This window comes from Nomascus leucogenys, chromosome 2, assembly GCF_006542625.1.
Source record: "Nomascus leucogenys isolate Asia chromosome 2, Asia_NLE_v1, whole genome shotgun sequence".
NCBI classification, from domain to species: domain Eukaryota; kingdom Metazoa; phylum Chordata; class Mammalia; order Primates; family Hylobatidae; genus Nomascus; species Nomascus leucogenys.
In genome coordinates, this window is record NC_044382.1 from 105,498,147 (window position 1) to 105,522,939 (window position 24,793).

The window sequence follows — 24,793 nt, forward strand, 5'->3', positions numbered from 1 at the left end:
TATTTCTTTGTAGCTAGCTAAGCAAAGGGCCCTGAGGAGAGAAAGAGGGCCCTGAAGTTGGGAGAGGGGCTTGGGGAGTGAATTGTGGAAAGCGGCCAATAGCTTAGAAAGTACTGGTTGGGTAGGAGGGTCTTAAGGGCAGTATCTGTCACTTACTCAAGGATGTTACACAGATGTCATTTGATAAATATATGTTGGCTGTAAAGCAGCACCTGGAAGTGAGGAAGAAACATGGAAAATTTGCCTCAGGCTGATCCTGCTAGTACACGATGGTATATGTCTGTCTCATGTTTCATGTATTATGTATATATCCTCTGTGCTTGTCCTGATTGGCCGAATAGATTGTATGTGCCGTAAAAGCGAAGCGTTAGCTCCTGTTTTGTTTTGAGGTCTCTTTGAGGCCCTGCCCACCAGGGGCCCTCCATAAATGGTGCTGACTGACTGACAGCCTGTGCTGGCAACCATCAGCCAAAGGGAGGAAAAAAGCACCTGAATCAACTGAGTGTCAGCCAAGAATCATAGTCAAATGTAATTTTCAGCACAAATATTATAGGACCTTCTCATGCTAAAAAACAAACAAAAAGCTCAAGGACACATTTTATGGAAGTGAACCTTGGGCAGGCTTTATTTTGGCATAGCTGTAAGAAACAAACAAAAAGGAAAACTAAATCAGAATATTCAAGAGTATAAACATCTCTCTAGAAAGAGCAAGTCAATAACAATTCGGGCTAACAGATTTTTTTTTTTTTTTTCTTTGAGATGTAGTCTTGCTGTCGCCCAGGCTGGGCGCGATGCAATGGCATGATCTCGGCTCACTGCAACCTCCGCCTCCCAGGTTCAAGCGATTCTCCTGCCTCAGCCTCCCAAGTAGCTGGGACTACAGGCGCGTGCCACCACGCCCGGCTAATTTTTTGTATTTTTAGTAGAGACGGGGTTTCACCATGTTAGCCAAAATGGTCTCAACCTCCTGACCTCCTGACCTCGTGATCTGTCCACCTCGGCCTCCCAAAGTGCTAGGATTATAGGCTTAAGCCACCATGCCCAGCCATTACTGTTTCATTTTAATCAAGCATTGTTATTATGGTTTCTAAAAATTATAACCTCAAGTCTTTCATATATATCAGTTTTATTGAGATATAATTTACATGGCATAAAATTCATCCATTTAAAGTTTATAATTCAATAGTTTTTAGTATAGTCACAGGGTTGAGTGCCTAGTAAAATGATCAATTTCAGAATGTTTTCATCACCCTAACAAAAAACCCTATACCTATTAGCAGACACTTCCCATTCTTGCCTCCATTCAGTCTAAGGAAATCACTAATCTACTTTCTGTTTCCATAGATTTGCCTAGTCTGGACATTTCATATAAATGGAATGATACAATACATTTCAAATAAATGGAATAATAACAATATATGGTCTTCTGTAATGGATTTCTTTCACCTAACATAATTTTTAAAAGGTTCATCTATGTTTTAACATATATCAGTACTTTTTTTTTTTTTTTTTTTTTTTTGAGGCAGAGTCTCGCTCTGTCACCCAGGCTGGAGTGCAGTGGCGCGATCTCGGCTCACTGCAAGCTCCGCCTCCCGGGTTCACGCCATTCTTCTGCCTCAGCCTCTCCGAGTAGCTGGGACTACAGGCGCCCGCCACCACGCCCAGCTAATTTTTTGTATTTTTAGTAGAGGCGGGGTTTCACTGTGGTCTCGATCTCCTGACCTCATGATCCGCCCGCCTCGGCCTCCCAAAGTGCTGGGATTACAAGCGTGAGCCACCGCGCCCGGCCCATATATCAGTACTTTTTATTGTTGAATAATATTCTATTACACATACAAATGTTTCACATTCTATTTATCCGTTCATCAGTTGATGGACATTTGTGTTGTTTATACTTTTTGGCTATTGTGAATAATGCAGCTATGAACATTCATGTACCAGTTTTTTTTTTTTTTTTTCAAGACAGGGTCTTCCTCTGTTGCTCAGGCTGGAATGCACTGGTGCAATCTCAGCTCGCTGCAGCCTCGATCTCCCAGGCTCAAGCAAACCTCCCTCCTCAGCCCCACAAGTAGCTGGGACTACAGACATGCACCACCATGCCTGGCTAATTTTTTTATTTTTCATAGAGACGGGGTTTCACCAGGTTGCCCAGGCTGGTCTTGAACTCCTGAACTCAAGTAATCCATCCACCTCGGCCTGCCAAAGTGCTGGGATTACAGGTGTGAGCCACCACACCCAGTCTATGTACAAGTTTTTGAATGTGCATAAGTTTTCTGGTCCTTTGGGTATATATCTAGGAATGGAATTGCTGGATCACATGACAACTCTTGCTTAACCTTTTGGGGAGCTGCTAGATTGTTTTTGAAAGCAGCTACACCATTTTACATTCCCATCAGCCGTGTATGTGGCCTATAATTTCTCTACATTTTTGCCAGCATTTACTATTATCTGGCTTTTTTATTGTAGCTATCCTAGTAGATGTGAAGTGGTGGCTTATTTTGGATTTTCCCTGATGACTAATGACACTGAACATCTTTTCATATCTCATTGGCCATTTGTATATCTTCTCTGGAGAAATGATATTCAGATCCTTTGTCTACTTTTTTTTTTTTTTTTTTTTTTTGAGACGGAGTCTCGCTCTGTCGCCCAGGCTGGAGTGCAGTGGCGCAATCTCAGCTCACTGCAAGCTCCGCCTCCTGGGTTCACGCCATTCTCCTGCCTCAGCCTCCTGAGTAACTGGAACTACAGACGCCCGCCACCGCGCCTGGCTAATTTTTTGTATTTTTAGTAGAGACGGGGTTTCACTGTGTTAGCCAGGACGATTTCGATCTCCTGACCTTGTGATCTGCCCGTCTCGGCCTCCCAAAGTGCTGGGATTACAGTCCTTTGCCTACTTTTAATTGGATTATTTATCTTTTATCATTAAATTTAAAAATTCTTTATATATTCTAGATACAAGTCCCTCGTGAAGTCCCTTGGTTTGTAAGTATTTTTTCCCATTCTGTGAGTTGTCTTTTCATTTCTTTCTTTCTTTCTTTTTTTGAGACAGAGTCTTGCTCTGTTGCCCAGGCTGGAGTGCAGTGGCGTGATCTCTGCTCACTGCAACCTCTGCTTCCCAGGTTCAAGTGATTCTCATGCCTCGGCCTATTGAGTAGCTGGGATTACAGACACACACCACCACACACAGCTAATTTCTTGTATTTTGTATTTACAGCTAAGCTGGTCTCGAACTTCTGGCCTCAAGTGATCCGCCCACCTCAGCCTCTCAAAGTGCTGGGATTATAGACATGAGCCACCACGCCTGGCTATCTTTTCATTTATTGATGCTATCATTTGAAGCATACTTTCTTGATACTTATCTTCAACCTTATTTCCGTTACAATGAAGTTGTTATGAGTTGAATAGTGTCCTCCAAAATTTATCTGTTAAATTTATAATCCCCAGTATTTCAGAATGTGACCTTATTTGAAATAGGGTTGTTGCAGATGTAATTAGTTAAGATAAGGTCATACTGGAGTAGGGTGGGCTTCCAATCCAATATGACTAGTGTCTTTATTAAAAGAGGAAGTTTGGACACAGGTATGCACACAGGAAGAATGTCATGTGAACACTGGAGTTACCTGCCACAAGCCTAGGGACTATTAGAACCTAGGAGATAGGCCTAGAACAGATCCTTCCCTAGTGCCTTTAGGGGGAGTATGGTCCTACCAACACCTTGATATTGGACTTCTATCTTCCCGAACTATGAGATAATAAATTTCTGTTGTTTAAGTCATTCCGAATGCACTAGGTTTTACAGTAGCCCCAGTGTTAGAATAGGTAGCCAGACAGACATGAGCAAGACAGCAGAGCTCCCCATCCATGTCTACTACTTCAGAGAGGCAATTGTTAAACTGTCTCTCTAAAATAGTAACTGGTTGCAGCTAGCATCAGGGAAAGGCAATCTTCCAATAGATAGAAAACACCTGAAGCTGGTGATAAGCAGCTTCTCAGTAAGATCTCAGGAGTTGGGTAAGAGGGCTCAAGCACGTGCACTAAGAGGCAAAATGGCATAGAACAAGTATATAGCCTTCCTCTAGGATTGCTCAACTGGTAAGGGGAAAACACCTCAAATGAACATGTGTACAACTTCAGTAAGGTAATCGCTCCCTAGTGCTGGCAGGTCACTGCACCTGCAGACAGCCCACCACAAGGGAAAAATCAAGGGAGGAGACACAGAAATCCTGGCACCATGCCAATGTGTAAAACCCCAAGTCAAGGGCCAAACAGTGCACTTGGATCTCTCAGGTCACTCACTTGGCCCTCTTGCAAGTGTACTTTACTTCCTTTCATTCCTGCTCTAAAACTTTTTGATAAACTTTCACTCCTGCTCTAAAAGTTGCCTCAGTCTCTCTGCCTTATGCCCCTCAGCAGAATTCTTTCCTCCAAGAAGGCAAAAATAGAGTTTCTGCAGACCTGACGGATTTGCCATTGCTAACACTAGTAAACTAATACACATGCCCAAAATAAGTTAGATCTACTTTTCTTTCTCCTTCCTTCCTTCCTTCTTTCCTTCCTTCCCTCCCTCCTTCTTTTCCTTCCTTCCTTCATTTCCTTCCTCCATTTTCTTTCTTTCTTTCTTTCTTTCTTTCTTTCTTTCTTTCTTTCTTTCTTTCTTTCTTTTCTTTCTTTCCTTCTTTCCTTTCTTCTTTCCTTTCTCTTTCTTTCCTTCATTTCCTTCCTTCCTTCATTTCCTTCCTTCCTTTATTTTCTTTCTTTCTTTTTCTTTCTTTCTTCTTTCTTTCTTTCTTTTCTTTTCTTTCCTTTTATTTCTTTTTTCTTGAGATGGGGCTTCACTCTGTCACACAGGCTGGAGTGTAGTGCACTCAGGCTGGAGTGTAGTGGCATGATCTTGGCTCACTGCAACCTCTGCCTCCTCAGTTAAATGATTCTCTTGCCTCAGCCTCCTGAGTAGCTGGGACTACAGGCATGCTTGGCATATGTTCTCAGGATCTCCTGGTCCTCTGTAATGGGTGATGGCCACTCATATTTAGCTCAGAATAAATCTCTTCAAATATTTTACAGAGTTTGACTCTTTTCATTTACAATAATATACCACCTCTTGGTTTGTAATCCTAATTATATTAATCAGTTATATAAAAAATTACATTGTATTTAATGGCTCCATCTTTACTTTTCCTGTATAAGTGCCTTAGGGTTTTAAAAAATTAATATCAAAGTATTATTAAAATATGTCAGTGTTTATAACCTTTAGTGGACATTTAGGTTGCCTGCCTAACATTTTGGTGGCTTCACTCCTGTAAACTAAAAGTAAAATTCTAAGCCTCCCAAGTGACTGAACAGATGATGCCTTGGCCAAGGGGACCCCAGGGTAACCTTGAAAACTAAATTCTCATTCATGACAGGATGCCAGGGTCAAACAAGCCTTATTATACCCCTTCCTCAATATTCAGGATTAGCCTTTCTTCCCTAAGGGCTAAAAAGAAACCAGCCCTTTTGAAAGATTCCACCACTAATATCAACCAACCACCTGATATTGCCTCTAGTTTTTTGCCTGATAAGAGATAACCACATGGAGTGGTTCTGGCCCATCTCCAGAGAATGCACAGTAAGAGTTTTCATGTCCTCTGCTTCGCCTTTTGATGTCAGAGGACTGAAAACTCCACCCTCGGATCATGCTAACACTGCCATTTTTTGTACATGGGAGCCATGAAGGGGCATGAAGCTCCATTGCGCATGCACACATTTATCCTTTCATAAATATTCATGACTCCTCCTATAGCTTATTGAACATGTATATTTGGCCACCCTGCTCAGCATAAATTCCTGTTCTCTTTGCCCCTCCCTCAGAGTGTCTGTTTCTGGCTTCTGGCTGTGGGGTCAGCCTGTCAGCATGGCCACCCTACAGGCTGCAACCCTTTATGAGAAATAAGTTTCCAAATTTGTGAACCTCATCATTCCTCAGTTGACATTCCCCTTTTCCTTTTTGAATGGAAAATGGTTTTGTTCAAATACCCCTCTCCTCCCATATGAAACAAGGAAGGTGATCCTAAACTCAGCACATTTAGGCTGTACTTTGTCTAAGAAATTAGCCATGGTGTTACTGACCACTGGTTCTTGGGCTCTCAATGCAATAGAGATTGACATGAAGCCAAAACAGTGTCCCTAGACAAGCCTTCATTAGAGCTTACGCTCAGACATAAGGGAGGTAGCACAAAAGAGAGAATTCCCTGACTGACTCCCCAAAAAGAGCTAGTAGTGGTTTTTTATTAGGCAAAGTGTGGGAATTGACATCAGGGTTAGGATATGCAGGCTGGACTGGGCAAAGCATATCATGTGTAGGCTATGCAGGTCAGCATTACCTGGTTGGTATGGTTATCTTGAGTAATGGGCAGCCAGAGGCAACAAGGCTGTAAATCAATTGTTCAGCATTCCTTCCCTACTTAGGACACTCCACAACCTTGGTCATCTCCTAAGGCCAGTTCTGGGAATTCTTTTTTTTTTTTTTTTTTCAGACCGGATCTCACTCTGTTGCCCAGGCTGGAGTGCAGTGGTGTGATCTTGGCTTGCTGCAGCCTCCACCTTCCAGGCTCAAGCAATCCTCCCACCTCACCCTCCTGAGTAGCTGGGACCACAGGCACAGACCACCATGCTTGGCTAATTTTTCAATTTTTTGTAGAAATGAGGTCTTGCTGTGGGGTGCACATGGTCTTGAACTTCTGGGCCCAAGCAATCCTCCCGCCTTGGCCTCCCAAAGTGCTGGAATTGCAGGTGTGAGCTATTGTGCCCAGCCTAGTTCCTGGAATTCTTTAAGTAAAAGACATGATTTAAACATTAAGGCATCAGTGAGGTAGTAGTGTAGGTTTTGTGCTTGGTAGGGGTGCATGAAAGAATGCTCTAGTGGGGGTGAGGTGAAGCTAAGCCCCATTTCTACTCTGTCTCAATTGTAACCTCATTTTCATTTCCAGTGATTGGTCTACAAATGTACAAAATATAGTTTTGGTAGATGAGACCTAAGGAGAATTCTAATGGGGAATTTCTGAGAAGGGTTTCCCCTGCTCTCAAAAAAGAGACACGGAAGAGTAAGTTTCTTCTTCCTCCCCTGCTGCAGCCAACTTTTGACCATATGGTAGTCTGGGCTTTGGGGAATTGCTCACATAGAGGACTGAAGAATGGAGAGAGAGAAGTTGGGCTCTTGATGAGGTTGGTGAGCTGTAATTGAAGATTGTCTTATCTCTGGACTTGTTATATGAAAGGATAAATGTCTGTATCATTTAAACTAGTTTTACTCAGAGTTTTGTCTTTCGTAGCCCAAGGAATCTGAACTAGCATATCACTGTTCTTTCCAAATAATAACCTTTCACTTTATTTGGCCGCATTTTTTTGCTAATGCCTAAGCTCTACTTGAACTTTATTAGATAATTATTCTGCTTTCTTCTGTGCTCTAAACATTTCTTGATTTGGTATAACTTCAAACATTACTAATTAATGCAGTGTATGTGTGCTACAAATGGGTTACAAAGGCAATGAGATATTGACTCTTTCGGTCCTTAGGGTGGCCGGAAACCTCATGATGGTCAGCCTTGCCCTGGCGGGAAGCAGCTTCCTCCATATATTCAAGAGTGCTGAACAAATAACATTTTCAAATGTGTTCAATGAATTAATGTATTGTTGCTTATTTCAAAACAATTAGAAAGATCACTTAGTAGGGCTGAATCCAAATTCCCTATGGAATATCAACTAATTAAGTTGGAATCTTAATTAAATGATTAATGGAATAGACTTCTAATAGATGAAATTAGCTGTATTTCTCTCTATTGCATATTCTTTTTGTGGATTTTTGTCATTGACCCCAATTTGCTTGTGGAAACTGGGAGGCAACAGAAAACTCTGAAGCACTGGTTTAGAACACAGATGGCCTGAGTTCCAGTCCATGTCTCCTCCTGGATTGTGCGTAAATATTCTACCCTCTCTAGGCCCTCCTTATCTGTTTCAACGTGAGGCTCGGATTTGCTGATCTATGGAATACCAAGTGTTTTACTTTGATAAAAATATTCCTATATTCATTATCAAGTTTGTCAGTTCTTTAAACAAATGCAATTTGTTTTTCAGGGTGCTTATATTTTTTCCTGTCATGCTATTTATTATGCATTATAATTAACTCTCCAAATTAATGGTTTTCAAGTGTTAAATGGTAGACAGCAATGATTCTGAAGACAGTAGATGGGTATAGTAGATAATGTCACATTATCTCCTTTGATAATGAATAGTAACTTCATAATAACTTAAACTGTCATATTCTTAAACTAAAGAGGAACTTCTGTGTGGGAGGATAGGCGGGTGTTAAAGATAAAAACATAATGGGTTTTGGTTGTGAAATTGTGATATCATGTTCCCTCAAAAAGGCTCTATGAAGTCAAATGTAAAACAGTATCCAATGAAACAAAACAAACTTCATTATTATTCTTTTGCTCCTAGGTAGGATTCTGAAACATTTCGGTTCGTTTACTATTTTTACTTCCTATACAAAACCACCTATTTTTTTTTTTTTTTTTTTTTTTTTTTTTTTTTTTTTTTTTTTTTTTTTTGAGATGGAGTCTTGCTCTGTCGCCCAGGCTGGAGTGCAGTGGTGTGATCTCGGTTCATTGCAACCTCCGCCTCCCGGGTTCAAGTGATTCTCATGCCTCAGCTTCTCATGCCTCACCCTCCGGAATAGCTGGGATTACAGGTGTGTGCCACCACGCCCGGCTAATTTTATTTTTTGTATTTTTACATGTCTTTAAATGGTCCTTCATGTCTTTGTGTGTGTGAAGGAATGGGAGGGGTGGGAGGCAAGAGGTTGGCAAAGAAATCATTTGTCTCTTTGTCAAAGAAATCTCAAAAAGACATAATGATCCACCTATATTCGCTAGTGCATTTTTTACCACGTCTCTGCAGAGTTGGGATATTTAAAACAAAACACAAGGTAACATGTTTCACACTTAAAAGCATGATAGACTGTAGGTTACAGGTGATGTGAGGTGAGGCGATTTAACAAGCTGCGGTGTTTTAAATATCTCCTAAGTGGTTTGGTTGCAAAAGTAACTCCAAGGGAACATGACATGACCTAAAATATAGAGAAGAGCGTCTTATTTAAGCAATACAATGTGTGAAGTATGTTAACAAAATCTAGCTCTGCGTATACTATATAATATCTGAACTGGGATACATCAGCTCCTGTGGTTCACTATTTTTGGTTCTAAAATGCCAGTACAAGGGGCCAGCCTAAGGGTTCTGATTACCTTTCACACATTAGGGAGATAGCAGCTCTGAGGTATCATATGATACAGACACCTTCTCTGTACTGATCAAACACATCATTCAATATGGAGTCATTAACTGGAAGGGTTTGCAGCAGTGGAAGTGAACTCTAAACACCACTATGTCCTTCACTTATTCATGCAAAAATTATTTATTGTATACTTACCCAGGCATTGGGGATACAGCCTTAAAAAAGATTACGACCCTGCCCTCACAAAGCTTGCATTCTTGAGAGGGAGACTGATAACAAGCAACAAATGCAAAACATTGTTTCAGACAGTGATGAGTGCTGAGAAGGAAATAAAGCAAGGCCAAGTCTTTATAGAGTGTTTGTGGCTATTTTAGATGTATGGTCAGACGAGGGTTCTTTGCAGAGGTGACATTTGAGCTGAGACTTAAAGGACAAGATGGAATCAGTAGGCAAAGCACTAAGGAGAAGAAACAGTTCTTGTGCGAGGAGCGAGCAAAAGGAATGATTAACAATGATGGATGGAACTTGGCGACTTCTGGGAACAGCATGAAGGCCTTTGTGACCAAAACATGGTGAGTATGTGCTGATGAGGTCCCAGAGTTAGGCAAGGAGTTTCATTTTTTATTCTAAGTGCAGTTGGTATCCACGGGAAGTTTCAAGTAGAGCGTGGATTCTGAGGGATGTAATAACAAAAGACAGTTTAAAATACAATATTGTACTTCGATTTGACTTCTTCGAAACCTAGTTTCCAATTCCAGTGCTGGTCAAACAACACCCTGGCCGTCCCTGTTTGCGCAGGCTGTTTGCGCTTGCCGCGGCTTGTTTGTCCCTGGCGCCCCGCTGTTGAAAGCCTCGGAGCGTGTGACAGTTGGCAGGCGCAGTGAGGCGCAGCCCGAGCCATGTCAATGCAGGGGCCGGGGCTGAGGAAGGGGAAGAGGCAGAGGAGGCGGTGATGGCGCGCTGGGAGGGCGGCGGCCTTTGCAGCGAGGGTGGTGGCGATGCGCATACCGACAGGAGGAGAAGGAAGCGGTCCCCGACGAGCCTCCTCGGGGCTTATGGGCCCCTGGCGGTTCGGTCCCGGAGGCTAGCGGGGCTGCCCGATTTGGCACTGGAAACAATGGTGGCTCGGGGCTGGAGGCAATAGTGCGAGTGCTGGGGGGCAGGGGCGACTAGGGGAGTTTCAGTTTCTCGGGCCTAGCGCCGCGGAGCCGTGCTGCGGGCCCCAATGGTGGCACCCCCGGGAACCGCAGGTGTTGATTTAAGGCTCGGAACAGGCGGGCCTTCTGCCTACATCCTGCGGCGCCCGCGACCCGGGCCGGGCGATCCGGCGCCGGGTTTTGTTATCCGCCCGCACCTAGAGGCCGCGCCTGCAGCCACCAGCCCCGGGACTGAACCCCAGGGCGCTCTCGGCCCTGCGGGGTCCCCGCCCTCTCTTCCGTCTCCTCCTCACTGGGGCACTCTGATGCGGGCGGGCATCTCTGCCGAAAACACCTACAGCGCCCGCTCCCTCGATCCTTCGAGCAGTGATCCCTCCGCGGCCAACCTCCCCAGGGAAACTGGCGATTCGCGGTTCGGATAGCGACCTTCGCCCGCAGGTTCCTGCTCTGCCTTCAGACCTCGGCTTCAGTGGCACCTGCTCAGCGAGGCCTCGTCTCACCAAGCCATCCGAATTAACTACCCACTCACTCGCCATCACATCACCCCGATTTAATGCGCAGCCGGGCACTGACTTTACATTCGTGTGTCTTCTGTGTTTATTTATGGTCTGTTTCTGGAATGTCCGCTCCTGGGACTGGGACCATGTTTTTCTGGCGCAGTGCGGGTGTCTCGGCATCCAGGATCGGGCGGGTCGCAGTAGGGCTCCACATTTGTTGAGTGACTGAACACCGTTCCCGGCCGGGGAGAGCGCCGCAGCCAGGTCCACTTCAGGCAGGGGCTGGGCTTTCCCTGCCCCGCCTAGGCCCCGCCCCCAGCGCGAACGCGCTCCCACCTCGCCTGTCCGTGGAGCAGCCGCGGGTTTGACTGTGCTTTTCCCTCTTGCTTCCCTCGCTCTTTCTGCAGCCGCCACGAAAACCCGGAACGGCGGAGCGACCGAGCGGCGGAGCGGCGCCGCCCCTCGCGGCACCTCCCTGGCAGCCCTTGGAGGCCGCGCTGGGCATGCTCAGTCGGCTGGGCCGCCTCAGCTCTCGGAGTAGGAAGCTCGGGCGCTCGGGCTGTAAGGAGCCGCGGCAGGGGGAAAATGGAGCCCTTCACCAATGGTGAGTGGGTGGCCGAGGCGCCGGGACCCGGGCTCTCCGGAGCCCTCAGGGTCGTGGGCAGTCGTGACACGCGGGGTCGGGCTGCAGCCGTGTCCCCCCACACCGCAGGCTTCCCACGAGGGCTGAGGGAGGCAGGGAGAGGGGATCTGGGGGAGGCAGGGAGGTTCGGGGGGCGGGCGGCGGCCAGTGCCGGACTCTGGGCTGGCGTGAAGGTCAGCGCCGCCGCCGCTCGCCCGGGGTGCGGCCGGTGGGCAAACAGCAAAGTTTGGGCTGCTGTGCGCAGAGGAGTGGGCAGTGGGAAAGTTGGCAGCTCAGGTTTGCCCCCGGAGGAGGCGGTGTCGGCCCGACTCTCCTGTAGGAGCGTTAAGTTGTGGCAGCTGCCGAGCCCAACTTTTGTGGGGCGCCAGGAGCTGTTCCCCTGCCCTTCAGTGAGCTGCCGGCGTGACTTTTCCTAATAGGGCGGGGTGGGGATGGGAGGCTTGGCAGGTTAATGTGGAAGGAAGGGAAACTTCAGGAAAGGCTTGCTCACCTCGCTCGGGGCCGCGGAGGTGCCTGCCCGCAGTGCCACCCTCCTGACCCTGCCGAGGCACTCGGCAGGGCCACCACGCATCCCCTCACTGGCTGCAGATCACATCAGTTTTTCAAAGACTTGTTAATGTCAAGGGTCCGTCACGGTGGTGATACCACTGTGTGACAGACAGGAAGCGAGAGTGAACGCAGGGAACCTGCACCCTGCAAACAGCCACAGCCCTTCACTGAACGGGGAGCATAAATCCCACCCTAGTTAGAACCATGGCTTTTGTGCGGACCAGAAGTGCCAGAGCCACAATATAGGGGTGAGATGTCTTACCGTTTTGCAGTGTTGAGTGTGTGGATTCCCTTTTAAGACAGAAAGTAGGAAAACTGACATTAAGGGAGACGACTCACTAAAATGAGAGGATTCACTCTGGTTGACATGTTTTCAGTTGAAAACATGAGTGTGGTTGGTTACTTCAGGTAGAGTATCACATTAATAGGGGCCACAGTCTATATCCCTGTTTAGTTTGTTAGTTACCACTCAAGAGCAGACAGATATTGTCCACTGTAACCCAAATCCCAGCCAGACTTTGTTGTATGCTGCGCTTCATTCATGGGGCTGTGAACTACTGATTATATTCTCCCTTCTCCTAATGTAGAATGCTTTATTCTACTGCCATCTTTCTGTCTTCACTGTTTAATTAGGCTTACTGATAACAACTTTCATTCTGAATTTTCTTTCTCATTCAGCTTCTATTTGTGATTACTAAGACTTAAAGAATAGTCTGGTGAAGTTACTCGAAGAATTAAGGAAGGTTTGAGCTAAAATGAACTAGAGAGACCATCTAGTACTTTAGTGTAAAATATGTTTAATACAAGTCGTTAAGTCCTTGTAAGTGACTATTCCAATGTTTGTTCTTTGTTCTTGGTAGAATGCTTGGAGTTACCATGTTTTTAAATGTGAAATTTCATCTAAATTAAAAAAAAAAAATCTCTGTGATGAGGCTGACTCACCCATTTGGTCAAGATTAGTGCTAGCTGATTTGCTGAACCTTTGCCTACAGAATTAAAGTACCTTCTCAAGTTTTTAAATTGGTGTCTTTTCTCTTGTAGAATATGCTTCTAGATTGCTTCTAGATGTGGGTATTTGCAAACTGTCACATTTGGGAGGACAATGGAAAAATCCCACAGAAGAGAACAAAAAAAGAAGCAATGCTTCAACTTTCATGTAGGAAATTGGATTTCTGATTCTTTCCTATCTTTCAGAGTTAATGCTGGAGACAGCTTGGCAGTGCATAATTTTGGTTAATGTAGCAATTACTCCTTGGAGCCTTATTTAGCATCCTTTTACAAGGAAAACAGAAACGACAATATCTACAGTCAACAAGAAATTAAATGTTAGCAATTTGAAGTGCTTTTCAGGTTTAAGATGGACAGGGTATTTATTTGAAAACTTTTGAAGGATTGCTGTAGAATTTTTAGTGTTTTCAAATGACATGGTACAGTAGACAGTTGTATACTTCATCCTTTTGAGTACAAAAAATAATGCATGTATAATGCTACCATTGTTCTGGGTGTGATGATGCAGAGTATTTCATTATCCATAGAATTTATGATTGCAAGATTTATCAAGCCTGATACTGGATTTTGTTACACATTCATCCTCTTTTAATGGAATCTTTCCCACTTACACTTTCTCATGTATCCCTATATATGTAGAGAGGTGTGTGAGCTTAACAAAGAACAGTTTCAGTAATTTAGGACCACATATCTTTTAGTTAAAATCTTGTCAATGGTTCCATCTACTGACCTATGCATTTGTAAAGGAAGTGAATTTAGTTTATATCTTGTCACTCTAGCCTTCAATAGTCATCTATTCTCGTACTTTTTTTTTTGTAGTTTCCCTGTTTTCTGTCCAAAGTTGCCACTGGTATGACCTATTTTTGTTGGGCCCTGCTCTCTACCTGTTGATAACTGGTTCATTTGGTGAATATCCTATGTTAACCTGTTCAGGTAACATACTTCTGCAACCCATTTAAAATGCATATCCCCGGAAAGGGCTTGTAAGGATGGATCTTAGTGCTAGGAATTCCCATTTAGCTCAGGATCTATTTTTGGCTTTGTCCTTGGGAGGGATTGCTATTATGCTGAAGTCTGGACATCTGGTCTGGGTTTGGATCTTTGGTGGCTTTTTTATGATGAGAGATGTGCTGAACCAGTACTTAAGATTGTTTTGGCAATAATGATTATGTCTTGTTAGGCAGGTAGAGGTAAAACTGTTAAGTAATAGTGATTTGTATATTACAAAAAAAATTGAAGGCAACTATCTACTTTTTTGATAGAGATATTAGATTAAATAATTCTTTGATGTTTATCCAGATTTTTGTCCATTCGTTTGCATGCAGGGTTGGTATATTTTGGAAAAACTTATATTCATCTTAAGAAATGCAAATGCTAAGGTTCACCCTCAGAATCTGATTAAGGAGGTCTGATTATATATGAAATATATACTAGAAAGTATGTATACTTTCTTTTTTTTTTTTGAGACACAGTCTCACTCTGTTGCCCAGGCTGGAGTGCAGTGGCACAATCTCAGCTCACTGCAACCTCTGCCTCCCAGGTTCAAGCGATCCTCCTGCCTCAGCCTCCTGAGTAGCTGGGATTACAGGTGCTCGCCACCATGCCCAACTAATTTTTGTATTTCTAGTAGAAATGAGGTTTCACCATGTTGGCCAGGCTGGTCTTGAACTCCTGACCTCAAGTGATCCGCTCACCTTAGCCTCCCAAAGTACTGGGATTACAGGCATGAGCCACTGCGCCCAGCTGAAAGTATATATACTTTCTAGTTTGTGATATATTCTAAAGTATATCTAAAGGTTGGTATTTTGGTATTTTGAGGTCCCAGAACTGAAAACATAATTTAAATAGTTTTTTTTTTCATATGAATGTAGGTACTGTGAATCACTTTTATTACCATAGTGTGGCACATAATCAAACAAGGAGGACTTAACTGTCTTAAAAAATTATTTTTGTTTTCATGTTCAGATTGGTATCCAGTTGAAAGTATTTTTCAACCTCAAAAATGGGAAGTCTGGGCAACAAATGAGATATTTGTGGGTTGTAACACAGTATAAAATTGTGATTCCATCTTTTAATCTTACACATAACAATTGTTCTATAGATAGGCGAGTCTTTTTAAAAAAAAATTTAGCATCACTTCTCAAAAATGTGAGCATACCACATTTTGTTTTTATTTTTCTTTTGCTCTATGATAAATTTCCACATTGAAAGACAACCCTTAAGAAATAGGAGCTCATAGTTTCTCTGTGTGATGGAATATAAGTTAAATCCTGTTTTTATCTTTCTGTCTTAAGTTTTTTATTTTATTTGGGGGAAATAAGACTATTAGGAATCAAGTGTTAGCATCACTAACAATCTAGGGTTAAAGCTATAGCTAGAAATAGCCCAGTTTTTAACTGGAAACTAGTGGTAGAAAAGTTCTTTGCTATTACTTGCCAGTTTCCAAAAAGTGTCTTGATACATGCATAAAAACAGCATATTTTAGAAACCCTTATAACCAGTGATTACCATTTATCTGTAGGTTATCCTTGAGAATTCAGCCTGAAAGATAGATAACCGGAGAGATTGGTTATAAGGAAATTATATAGAAAGTAAGTGGTAATTTTCTGCTCAGTAATTCAGTCATACAGCCATCTTTTGAATGCCCACTTACAAGTAGATTTTCTGCTAGGCACAGTTGCTTAAAAAAACAAAAAACCCCACAACCTTGTCATCAGATAATGCTTACCTAAATAAGAGAAATGAATAGAAGAACCTAGTTTTGTTGTCATGCTAATATGAAAATATGGAAACACAAAAGAAATAAAAAAGCAATAAAGTTTTGTCTAAGACAGTATTCTAATTATGAAATAAATGTACAGAAACCTGTTCATAACTGTTTCCATAAGTTTGCATGTCTACTAATTTAGTGTAATACTCCTATTAGGAAACAGCAGTGTTAACCCTCTCTATGAAAACGTTAGGAAATTGAGATTTGAAAGAGTTCAGCCAAGATTACCCCAGACTTTGGGATGGACCTAGATGAGGCCTGTGGTTCTTGGCAGTTGAGGTGAGGTCAGTGCAGTTATGTTTTGTCAATTAGTCACCTCATGTCTTGAAAACTGTAGGGCAGCAGTCCCCAAACTTTTCGGGACCAGGGACCAGGGTCCGGGGGATGTATGTATACTTTCTAGTTTGTGATATATTCTAAAGGGGAGAAGGTTTGGGGATGATTCAAGTGCACTACATTTATTGTGCACTTTATTTCTATTATTATTGCATTGTAATATACAATGAAATAATTATACAACTCACCATAATGTAGCATCAGTGAGAGCCCTGAGCTTGTTTTCCTGCAAGTAGGCAGATCATCAGGCATTAGGTTCTCATAAGGAGCACACAACCTAGATCCCTCGCATGCGCAGTTCACAGTAGGGTTTGTGCTCCTATGAGAATCTAATGCCACCACTGATCTGACAGGAGGTGGAGCTCAGGTGGTAATGCTAACGATGGGGAGTCACTGTAGAGATGAAGCTTCACTTGTTTGCCCACTGCTCACTCCTGCTGTGTGGCCTGGTTTCTAACAGGCCATAGACTGATACTGGTCTGTGGCCTTGGGGTTGGGCAACTGTACTGTAGGGGGCTGGAGTTGAGCTGATATTACTAGGCCTTTCCATAGTATAATTGGAGCAACCAGAAAGACACAGTCAGTCAGTTATTTATTTATTTATTTATTTATTTGAATCCCTAGATAAATTTCAGCAACTTTTCTGAAAGTTTGCAAGAAGCCAGGATTGAGAATGGAGGGACATTTTGGAGCCCTTGTGGTGGTACAGTTCTTTTTATATCTAGATCTTGACCTAGATCTACATCTGGCCGTTGTAGAGAGGGTTGCTCATTGCCTTGGTGTTTCTGGACAGTAAATGGAACATCAAGAGTTCTCTGTGTCCATGGAAGGGTGGACAGGATTCCCTTGTAACCTCATCCATTGTTGTAATTCATGTGTGATTGTCCTAGCAGCACCTGAAGGACTTTGCATTTTACAGAGATGTTTAGAGAAAATTGGAAGAGGAGAATCAATGATGAAGATGAAAGAAATGTGGAGATTGGGGGTAAAGGAAGAAGCTGATCAGAGATTTAAAAAATGGTCATGCCTTGATCCTTGCAAGTCTTTGGTTCGGAAATGAGCTTCAGTTGGAGAGTAGGACACTGTTGTATGAGGTTGAAGACAGAGTCTAGGTTGGAGGGGGACAGGTAGGTAGGTCTGGTTGGATTAATGGAATTGGGGCCTCAGGGGACAAATGAGTTAAGATTGGCATTTGGGAGCCTTGGCAACAGATAGAAAACATTTGCCAGAAATTTAAGCATACTGTCTTTTTTATAGTCAGAAAATTCAGTCACTTGTAAGTTGGGACTGTTCACTTGCCTGAATGTTTTAGATTTAAAGAAAAAATATAGCTCTTTGAGAAACAACGTGGTGTGGAGCTGTGGTAAGCCTGCTCTTGCTCCTGACTTACCACCACTCGCTCTCACCAAAAAACAGGTTGGTCAGGAGATACAGAAAAACGCCCATGAAGCCAGAGGTGGCAATTCACCGAATTAGAATCACTCTAGGCCCAGCGCGGTGGCTCACACCTGTACTCCCAGCACTTTGGGAGACTGAGGCAGGCAGATCACCTGAGGTCAGGAGTTTGAGGCCAGCCTGGCCAACATGGTGAAACCCCGTCTCTACTAAAAATACAAAAATTAGCTGGGTATGTTGGCACATGCCTGTAATCCCAGCTACTCGGGAGGCTGAGGCACAAGAATCATTTGGACCCAGAAGGCGGAGGTTGCAATGAGCTGAGATCGTGCCACTGCACTCCAGCCTGGTGACAGAGTGAGACTCCATGTCAAAAAAAAAAAAAAAAAAAAAAAGAGAACACTTGGACACAGGGTGGGGAACACCACACACTGGGGCCTGTCGTGGGGTGGAGGGAGGGGGGAGGGATAGCATTAGGAAATATACCTAATGTAAATGACAACTTAATGGGTGCAGCACACCAACATGGCACATGTATACATATGTAACAAACCTGCACGTTGTGCACATGTACCCTAGAACTTAAAGTAAAAAGACTCATTCTAACGAGCCGCAACGTAAAATCCTTGGAGAATGAGTCTTTTTACTTTAAGTTCTAGGGTTATTGAGCCAGGAGTTGAGGCTGAAGTCACCATTGCAGATGCTTAAGTCAACTATTTTAATAAATGATTACCAGTTGTTTAAAAAAAAAAAAAGAAAAACTATAGAGAGTTATCTACCTTTTGGGACTACCATAGTAGCAGTCATTTACTGTTCTTTTTTTTGGGAGGGACGGGAACATGGTCTTGCTTGGCTGGAGTGCAGTGGCATGGTCACAGCACTGCAGCCTTGACTTCTCAGGCTCAAGCGATTCTCCTGCCTCAGCCTCCCGAGTAACTGGGACCACAGGTGCACACCACCATGCCTGGCTAATTTTTGTATTTTTTGTAGACATGGAGTTTTGCCATGTTGGCCAGGCTGGTCTTGAACTCCTGGGCTCCGACGATCCACCTGTCTTGACCTCCCCAAGTGCTGGGACTATAGGTGTGAGCCAGTGCTGCCCTGTGGCCAGCCTACTATTCTTTATAGCCTGGCTTTGCTTCACTTTTCTACTGGTGCTTATGATAGAACAATGAACCGATTAATTTTTTAAAAATTCCATCCTTAACATGTAAATGAGGAGGAAACCAGGTCATTTGCCAAATAGGAAAATTCAGGCTTCCAAGGGCGTTTCAAAAAACAATGGAGGATCAAGTTCAATTGTAGGAGACTTTTTGAAATTCTTTTTCTTCTAGTACATATTGCTTAATGAAGGTACTCCTGGGCATTCCACATATTTCAAAAATGTAGTCAGTGAACCAGAACTTGAATCACTTGTCTGAATTTCTCTGGATTGTGGGGCTCAGAGTCCTCTCCAGCCAATGATCTGGGGTGAAGGAAGTTAAAGAAGGCTTCCTGGTGTTTCTGCTGGGGAAAGCTTCTTCAACTGAGGGAACAGAAGAATGAGGAGTGCAGTGAGAAAAAGATGCCTCTATGGGTGGGGTGTGCTCCTTTCCTCTTGCAGCAAGTGATGACCAGTGCTATGTGGGAGCATTTCCCAGACAACTGCCTCAGGTGTCATTCAGTGCCATAGAGGAAATTTCTGGTAGCGAAGGAGGCTTAAGCCATAGTATTTCTCACAGCTGAAACTGTTATTTTGTCAAATTTAAAACAGTTGTTAGTATATTCATCAATGAAACATCATTACATTGTCAATGAAAAGAGTCAAACCGTAAAATCTTTAAAGAGGCTTACTCTGAGATAAATAATGTGTGACCAAGGCCCAAAGCACAGACTCAAGAAGTCCTGAGAACATGTGCCCAAAGTGGTTGGGTTACATCTTGATTTTATACATTTTAGGGAGACAGAAGTTATAGGCAGACAACAATCAATACATGTAAAGTGTACATTGGCTCAGTCTGGAAAGGTGGGATAACTCAAAGCGGGGACTTCTATTCCAGTTCATAGGTGGATTCAAAGATTTTCTTCTTTTTTTTTTGAGACAAAGTCTCATTCTGTCACCCAGACTGGAGTGCAGTGGTGCAATCACAGCTCACTGCAAACTCTGCCACCCAGGTTCAAGCAATTCTTGTGCCTCAGCCTCCTGAGTAGCTGGGATTATAGGCATGTTGCCACCACACCCAGCTAATTTTTGTGTTTTTTCAGTAGAGATGAGATTTCGCCACATTGCCCAGGCTGGTCTCGAACTCCTGGCCTCAAGTCATCACCCACCTCAGCCTCCCAAAGTGCTGGGATTACAGGCATGAGCCACACATCTGGCCACATTCAAAGATTTTCTGACTGGCAATTGGTCGAAAGAATTAAGTTATTATCTAAGGACCTGAAATCCATAGAAAGGAGTGTCTGGGTTAAGATAAGGTAAGGGGTTGTGGAGACCAAGGTTCTTATTATGTAGAGGAAGCCTCCAGGTAGCAGGCTTTAAGTGAATAGATGGTTATTATCTGTTATCAGAACCTAAAAGGTGCCAGACTCTTAGTTAAATCTCTCCTGGATCAAAAAAAGACCTGGGGCAGTGCAGTGGCTCACACCTGAAATCCTAGCACTTTGGGAGGCCAAGGCAGGAAGATTGCTTAAGGCCAGGAGTTCAAGACTAGCCTGGGCAACATAGAGCCTGTCTCTACAAAAAAATTAAAAATTAAAAAAAAATTAGCCAGGTGTGATGGTATGCACCTGTGGTCCCAGCTGCTTAAGAGGCTGAGGTGGAAGGATCACTTGAGCCTGGGCAAAGTGGAAGTGAGCTGTGGTCATGCCACTGCACTGCAGCCTGGGCAAGAGAGTGAGACCTTATCTCAAAAAAAAAAAAAAAAAAAAAAGAGATCAGAAAGGTCTTTTTCTATAGAATGTTACACACACGAGACAGCTTTGCAGGGCCATTTCAAAATAGGTCTAAGAAATATATTTTGGGGTAAAATACCTTTATTTCTTTCACAGCCTGCTATCTGTTGTGTGATGTTATACTAGAATCAGTTTAGAATTTGGTATTTTATTGCTACAAAGAGTCTGTTTTGTGAATCTTAAGATCTCTGTTTTAATATTAATGCTGGTCAGTTGTGCCAGAATTCCAAAGGGAGGAGAGTATAATGAGGTGTGTCTGACCCCCACTGAGCTAGTTTTTCATGTTTACTTTGGAACGCCCTTGGCCATTCAGTCAGAGGGGTCCGTTCGGTTAGTTGAGGGGCCTAGAATTTTATTTTTGGTTTACAAAATCATTCCAAGATCCTCTTCAGAGGAGAAATGTATAGAGATTAGCGGGAATGATTGAGGAGAACTCAGTCTTGAGAGCTTAATCAAAAGGAGATGTTTAAATATCTTTTTAAGTTGGTATTGGTAAAGTGATTTGAAGACAGAAATAATGTAATATATGTCTGGCGTCTGCTTGTCCTATAATTGTCGGAAGGGCCTTAATGATGAAAGAAGGGAGGCTGCCATGACACTTGAGTCTTGGTGAGAGGAACTAATGTGTCCAGATTTATCAAGATCACCTGCAGGAGTTTGGGCTGGCCCACTCTTAGTAGTTTCTCTGTTTTTTAAACTGGAGGCTCAGCGCCTTAGTATCTAGATTGGGTAGCTACATTATGAAGATAACTCACGCTGAACAATAGAGTATTGGGTATTAGTGGGAATAAGAAATGCATTGCTCTTTAAAGCAGCAGCATCACTTCCATCTGCATCAGTACAGGATACTGAGAGGCTTGGTAACATTCCACTTGTAGGAAGCACACAGAAAAATAATTGAATATAGAAAAGAGGGTCTAGTGTGAGTTGGGGATTAGATAATAGAGCATGTTGAATTAGATGGAAATAAGCACATGTTCACTAAAGTGTGGCTAGCTTTGTTCAAGTCCAGTTGTTCATTGCAGTTGGGTACATAGTTCTGTTTTAATTAATTACCAATGCAGGAAATATTATTGCGATAAAGACTTGAAGAATTTATGCATAGAATCTTGTCTTGGCACATCATCAAATGGCAATGACTATTAGTAGAAAAAATGTAGTTACAATCCCAGCCTTTTGACTAATCCATAACTAATTTTTTAAGTTGGTTAATGATAAGCAAACTGGCCCTCAGTCAGTTGTAAATTGATGACAAAGTTGTTACTATAAAGACTGAAGACTGTCGTATACCTGGTGTTTTATCAATCCAATGAGTCACATGGAAAAGTATTACAAAAAAGTATCTGCAAGGTAATTTTTTGTTCAGATCCTTCTGAGATCTGGCAAATAAATGTATTCACCAACTGAGATTTCTTTTTTAACTCACAAGTTTTCTGTATACATTGAAGAGTTCTTATAAATTTCCTTTGCAGATCCCATTCAGTGATATGCGTTCTTTGTTAAATAACTCACAGATACTCATTATGTCTAATGTAATTTTTCGCTTTAAATAAGGAATTATAGGTTAAGATGTTCTTTTAAGACTATAGTATATCCAATTGATGGAATTTAAAAGTAAACTTTTTATCTTTAGATCTCGTGAAAGTATTTGCAGCTATGCAGATTTGCTTGAGAGATTAATGAGCATAAATATTTAGGCATCATTGACAATGTAAATTACTTTATATTGCTAAATCTAACAGGGGCCCTAAGCATTGTTAAAGACTGGCACCTATATTGTGAGGAAAGATTTAAGAAATACTTTGGAAGGTAAAGATTTTTTGTTAGTTTGATTGGGGGGACAAGTTTGTATAAATATAAATGTAAATAACCTAGGAAAAGAAAAATAAAATTGAAAATTGGAGCTAAAATAATTTGATTTTTCCCTCATCAGGGTTACTGGCTGTCTTTTAAGTGACTAAAAGAGCGTATCCTTATGTGAATTTTAGGCATGGTCATATGATTAATACAAGGATAAAGCAACCAAATGCTCTCAGTATTTATTCCCGTGCCATTTGTCTGTTTTTTAGTTCATGGAATATCGTGTTGTACTTGGTAATTTGATGCTTTTGAGATGTCCTTTAGACAGATTTTTAACTACAGGACTTCCTGTGTAGAATCGACAATGTGTTTGTCTCTCTGTGGCATTGACAACGTTTTTGAATGCCTAATTGTTCAGTAGAACTCCGTGGTTATTATTAGAACTTTGTACATTATTTTACATATTTTATATTAGTTGTGTATTCCACTGCAGATAGCAACCAGAAAACTAAATACAGAAATATTACATATAGAGAGAATATAATGTATGAAAAAAATCTTGGGAGATGAGTGCTTTGGGTTTGATTCTATTTTATTGAAACCAGAGAATAATGGGATTCAAATCTACCAATTTTTCTGATTTTCCCATTTTTCTCTTTTTGAATTTTTTCCTTTTTACATTACGTTAGTAATTTGTTCTTCATCTCTTATTTTTATCACCTAGACAGAAAATACAGCAAAGCATAAATCATTTTTCAGGTCACCATGCTTCATTCTTTTTTTATTGGGGAAGAGGCAGTGGTGATCCGGGAAGAAGCATAGTGCAAACATTTTAATACAAATTCCTCTTTTTTTTTTTTTTTTTTTGAGACGGGGTCTTGCTCTGTCTCCCAGGCTGGAGTACAGTAGCGCGATCTCGGCTCACTGCAACCTCTGCTTCCCGGGTTCCAGCGATTCTCCTGCCTCAGCCTCCTGAGTAGCTGGGATTACAGGCATTCACCACCATGTCTGGCTAATTTTTGTATTTTTAGTGGAGACAGGGTTTCACCCTATTGGCCTGGCAGGTCTCGAACTCCTGACCTCAGGTGATCTGCCCTTCTCGGCCTCCCAAAGTGTTGGGATTACAGGCGTGAGCCACTGCACCCAGCCCAGATTCTTCTTGCATTCTGTTTTAAACTGCTTCCATTAATAAGTATTTTTATTTGTTTTCTTTTGACTTGTGCCCGTGTATCTTTTTAGAAAACTATTCTATTTTCAAAAAGATGCCCTCCCAAATAAATACATTAAATGCATTAAAATATGCCTTTACTGTATGCTACCTTGTTCTAAGCTTTGTTCTTAAATTTACAAATATTAATGTAGCATGGTCCCTGATTTTGAGGAGCTTACATTCTTGTGAAATTATTTCTCAAAAAGATTATTGATATGAACATACAGACTAGCATCCTCTCCAAAAACCATACTTTGAGAATTATAGGTCCAGTCCCACACCTTTTACTGCAGATACATTTGCTTTTGTACCTTTTTTTTTTTTTTCCATTTTGGAGATCTATTTATAAATCTACCTTATTTTGTTAACTACTGTATAGTATAGTATAATAGTGAAATGAAAAGTTCAGACGGCCATATTCAAATCCTGGCTCTTTATTCACTAGCTCTCTGATTCTTAAGGATATTACCAGAATATCTTAATATCTTTAGTTAAAAACCTAAAATGTATATTCAAAACTTAAAACTTTTTTGAAATTAGCAGTGGTCTAAGATACATGGTGGTTTGGCCGTATTCCAGCCATAGTGAGATTTTGAAAAGCTGGGAACTAATGGTATGTCTTGGATGCTAATTCTTTACTAAGGGCTTGAGGCCATTATAGGAGGATTCTTTCTATTTCATATTTATTAACAATTATGAATTTGCAACACTTTCATGGAAGTGTTGCCTAAAGCAGGGTCCCCAACTTGCATGTCAAGGACCAGTGCTAGGAACTGGGCTTCACAGCAGGAGGTGAGCAGTGGGCAAGCGAGCATTACTACCTGAGCACCTCTCCTGTCAGATCAGGGTGGCATTAGATTCCCATAGGAGCATGAACCCTGTTGTGAACTGCACTTGGGAGGGATCTAGGTTGCATGCTCCTTATGAGAATCTAATGCCTGATGATCTGAGGTGTTACAGTTTCATCCCCAAACCATCATCCTTTCATGCTCTTACCTCCATCACTTTCCCCCACACCCCTGTCTGTGGAAAAATTGTCTTCCACAAAACCAGTCCCTGGTGCCAAAAAGGTTGGGAGCCACTAGCCTAAAGAGTAGAGGAACTGTACATTCCTACATCCAACTTAATTCTGGCCCAGGTATGCTTTCATGGTGCCTTCAAGAAAATGCAATATGCAGCACCTTATTATTCATATAAATAGGTTCTATTTGTTCAGCCAAAAA

At 42.3% G+C, this 24,793-nt stretch overlaps 2 protein-coding genes across 2 annotated transcripts in view; one reads left to right on the forward strand and one right to left on the reverse strand.

Annotated features, from left to right (window-relative positions):
* Positions 1–9,424: 9,424 nt before the first annotated feature.
* On the reverse strand, positions 9,425–11,407 carry LOC101178172. The gene has a single exon (XM_030817216.1). It carries the CDS (start codon positions 11,103–11,105, stop codon positions 10,626–10,628), a length of 480 nt encoding a protein of 159 aa, XP_030673076.1. The 5' UTR covers positions 11,106–11,407; the 3' UTR covers positions 9,425–10,625.
* A 4-nt stretch (positions 11,408–11,411) lies between these two features.
* LNPEP (leucyl and cystinyl aminopeptidase) overlaps positions 11,412–24,793 on the forward strand; it is a 103,900-nt gene continuing 90,518 nt past the window's right edge. Inside the window, exon 1 of the mRNA XM_003277197.4 lies at positions 11,412–11,529. Within this exon, the coding sequence (XP_003277245.2) occupies positions 11,511–11,529 (19 nt within the window). The 5' untranslated portion in view covers positions 11,412–11,510. The remainder of the gene's footprint in view (positions 11,530–24,793) is intronic.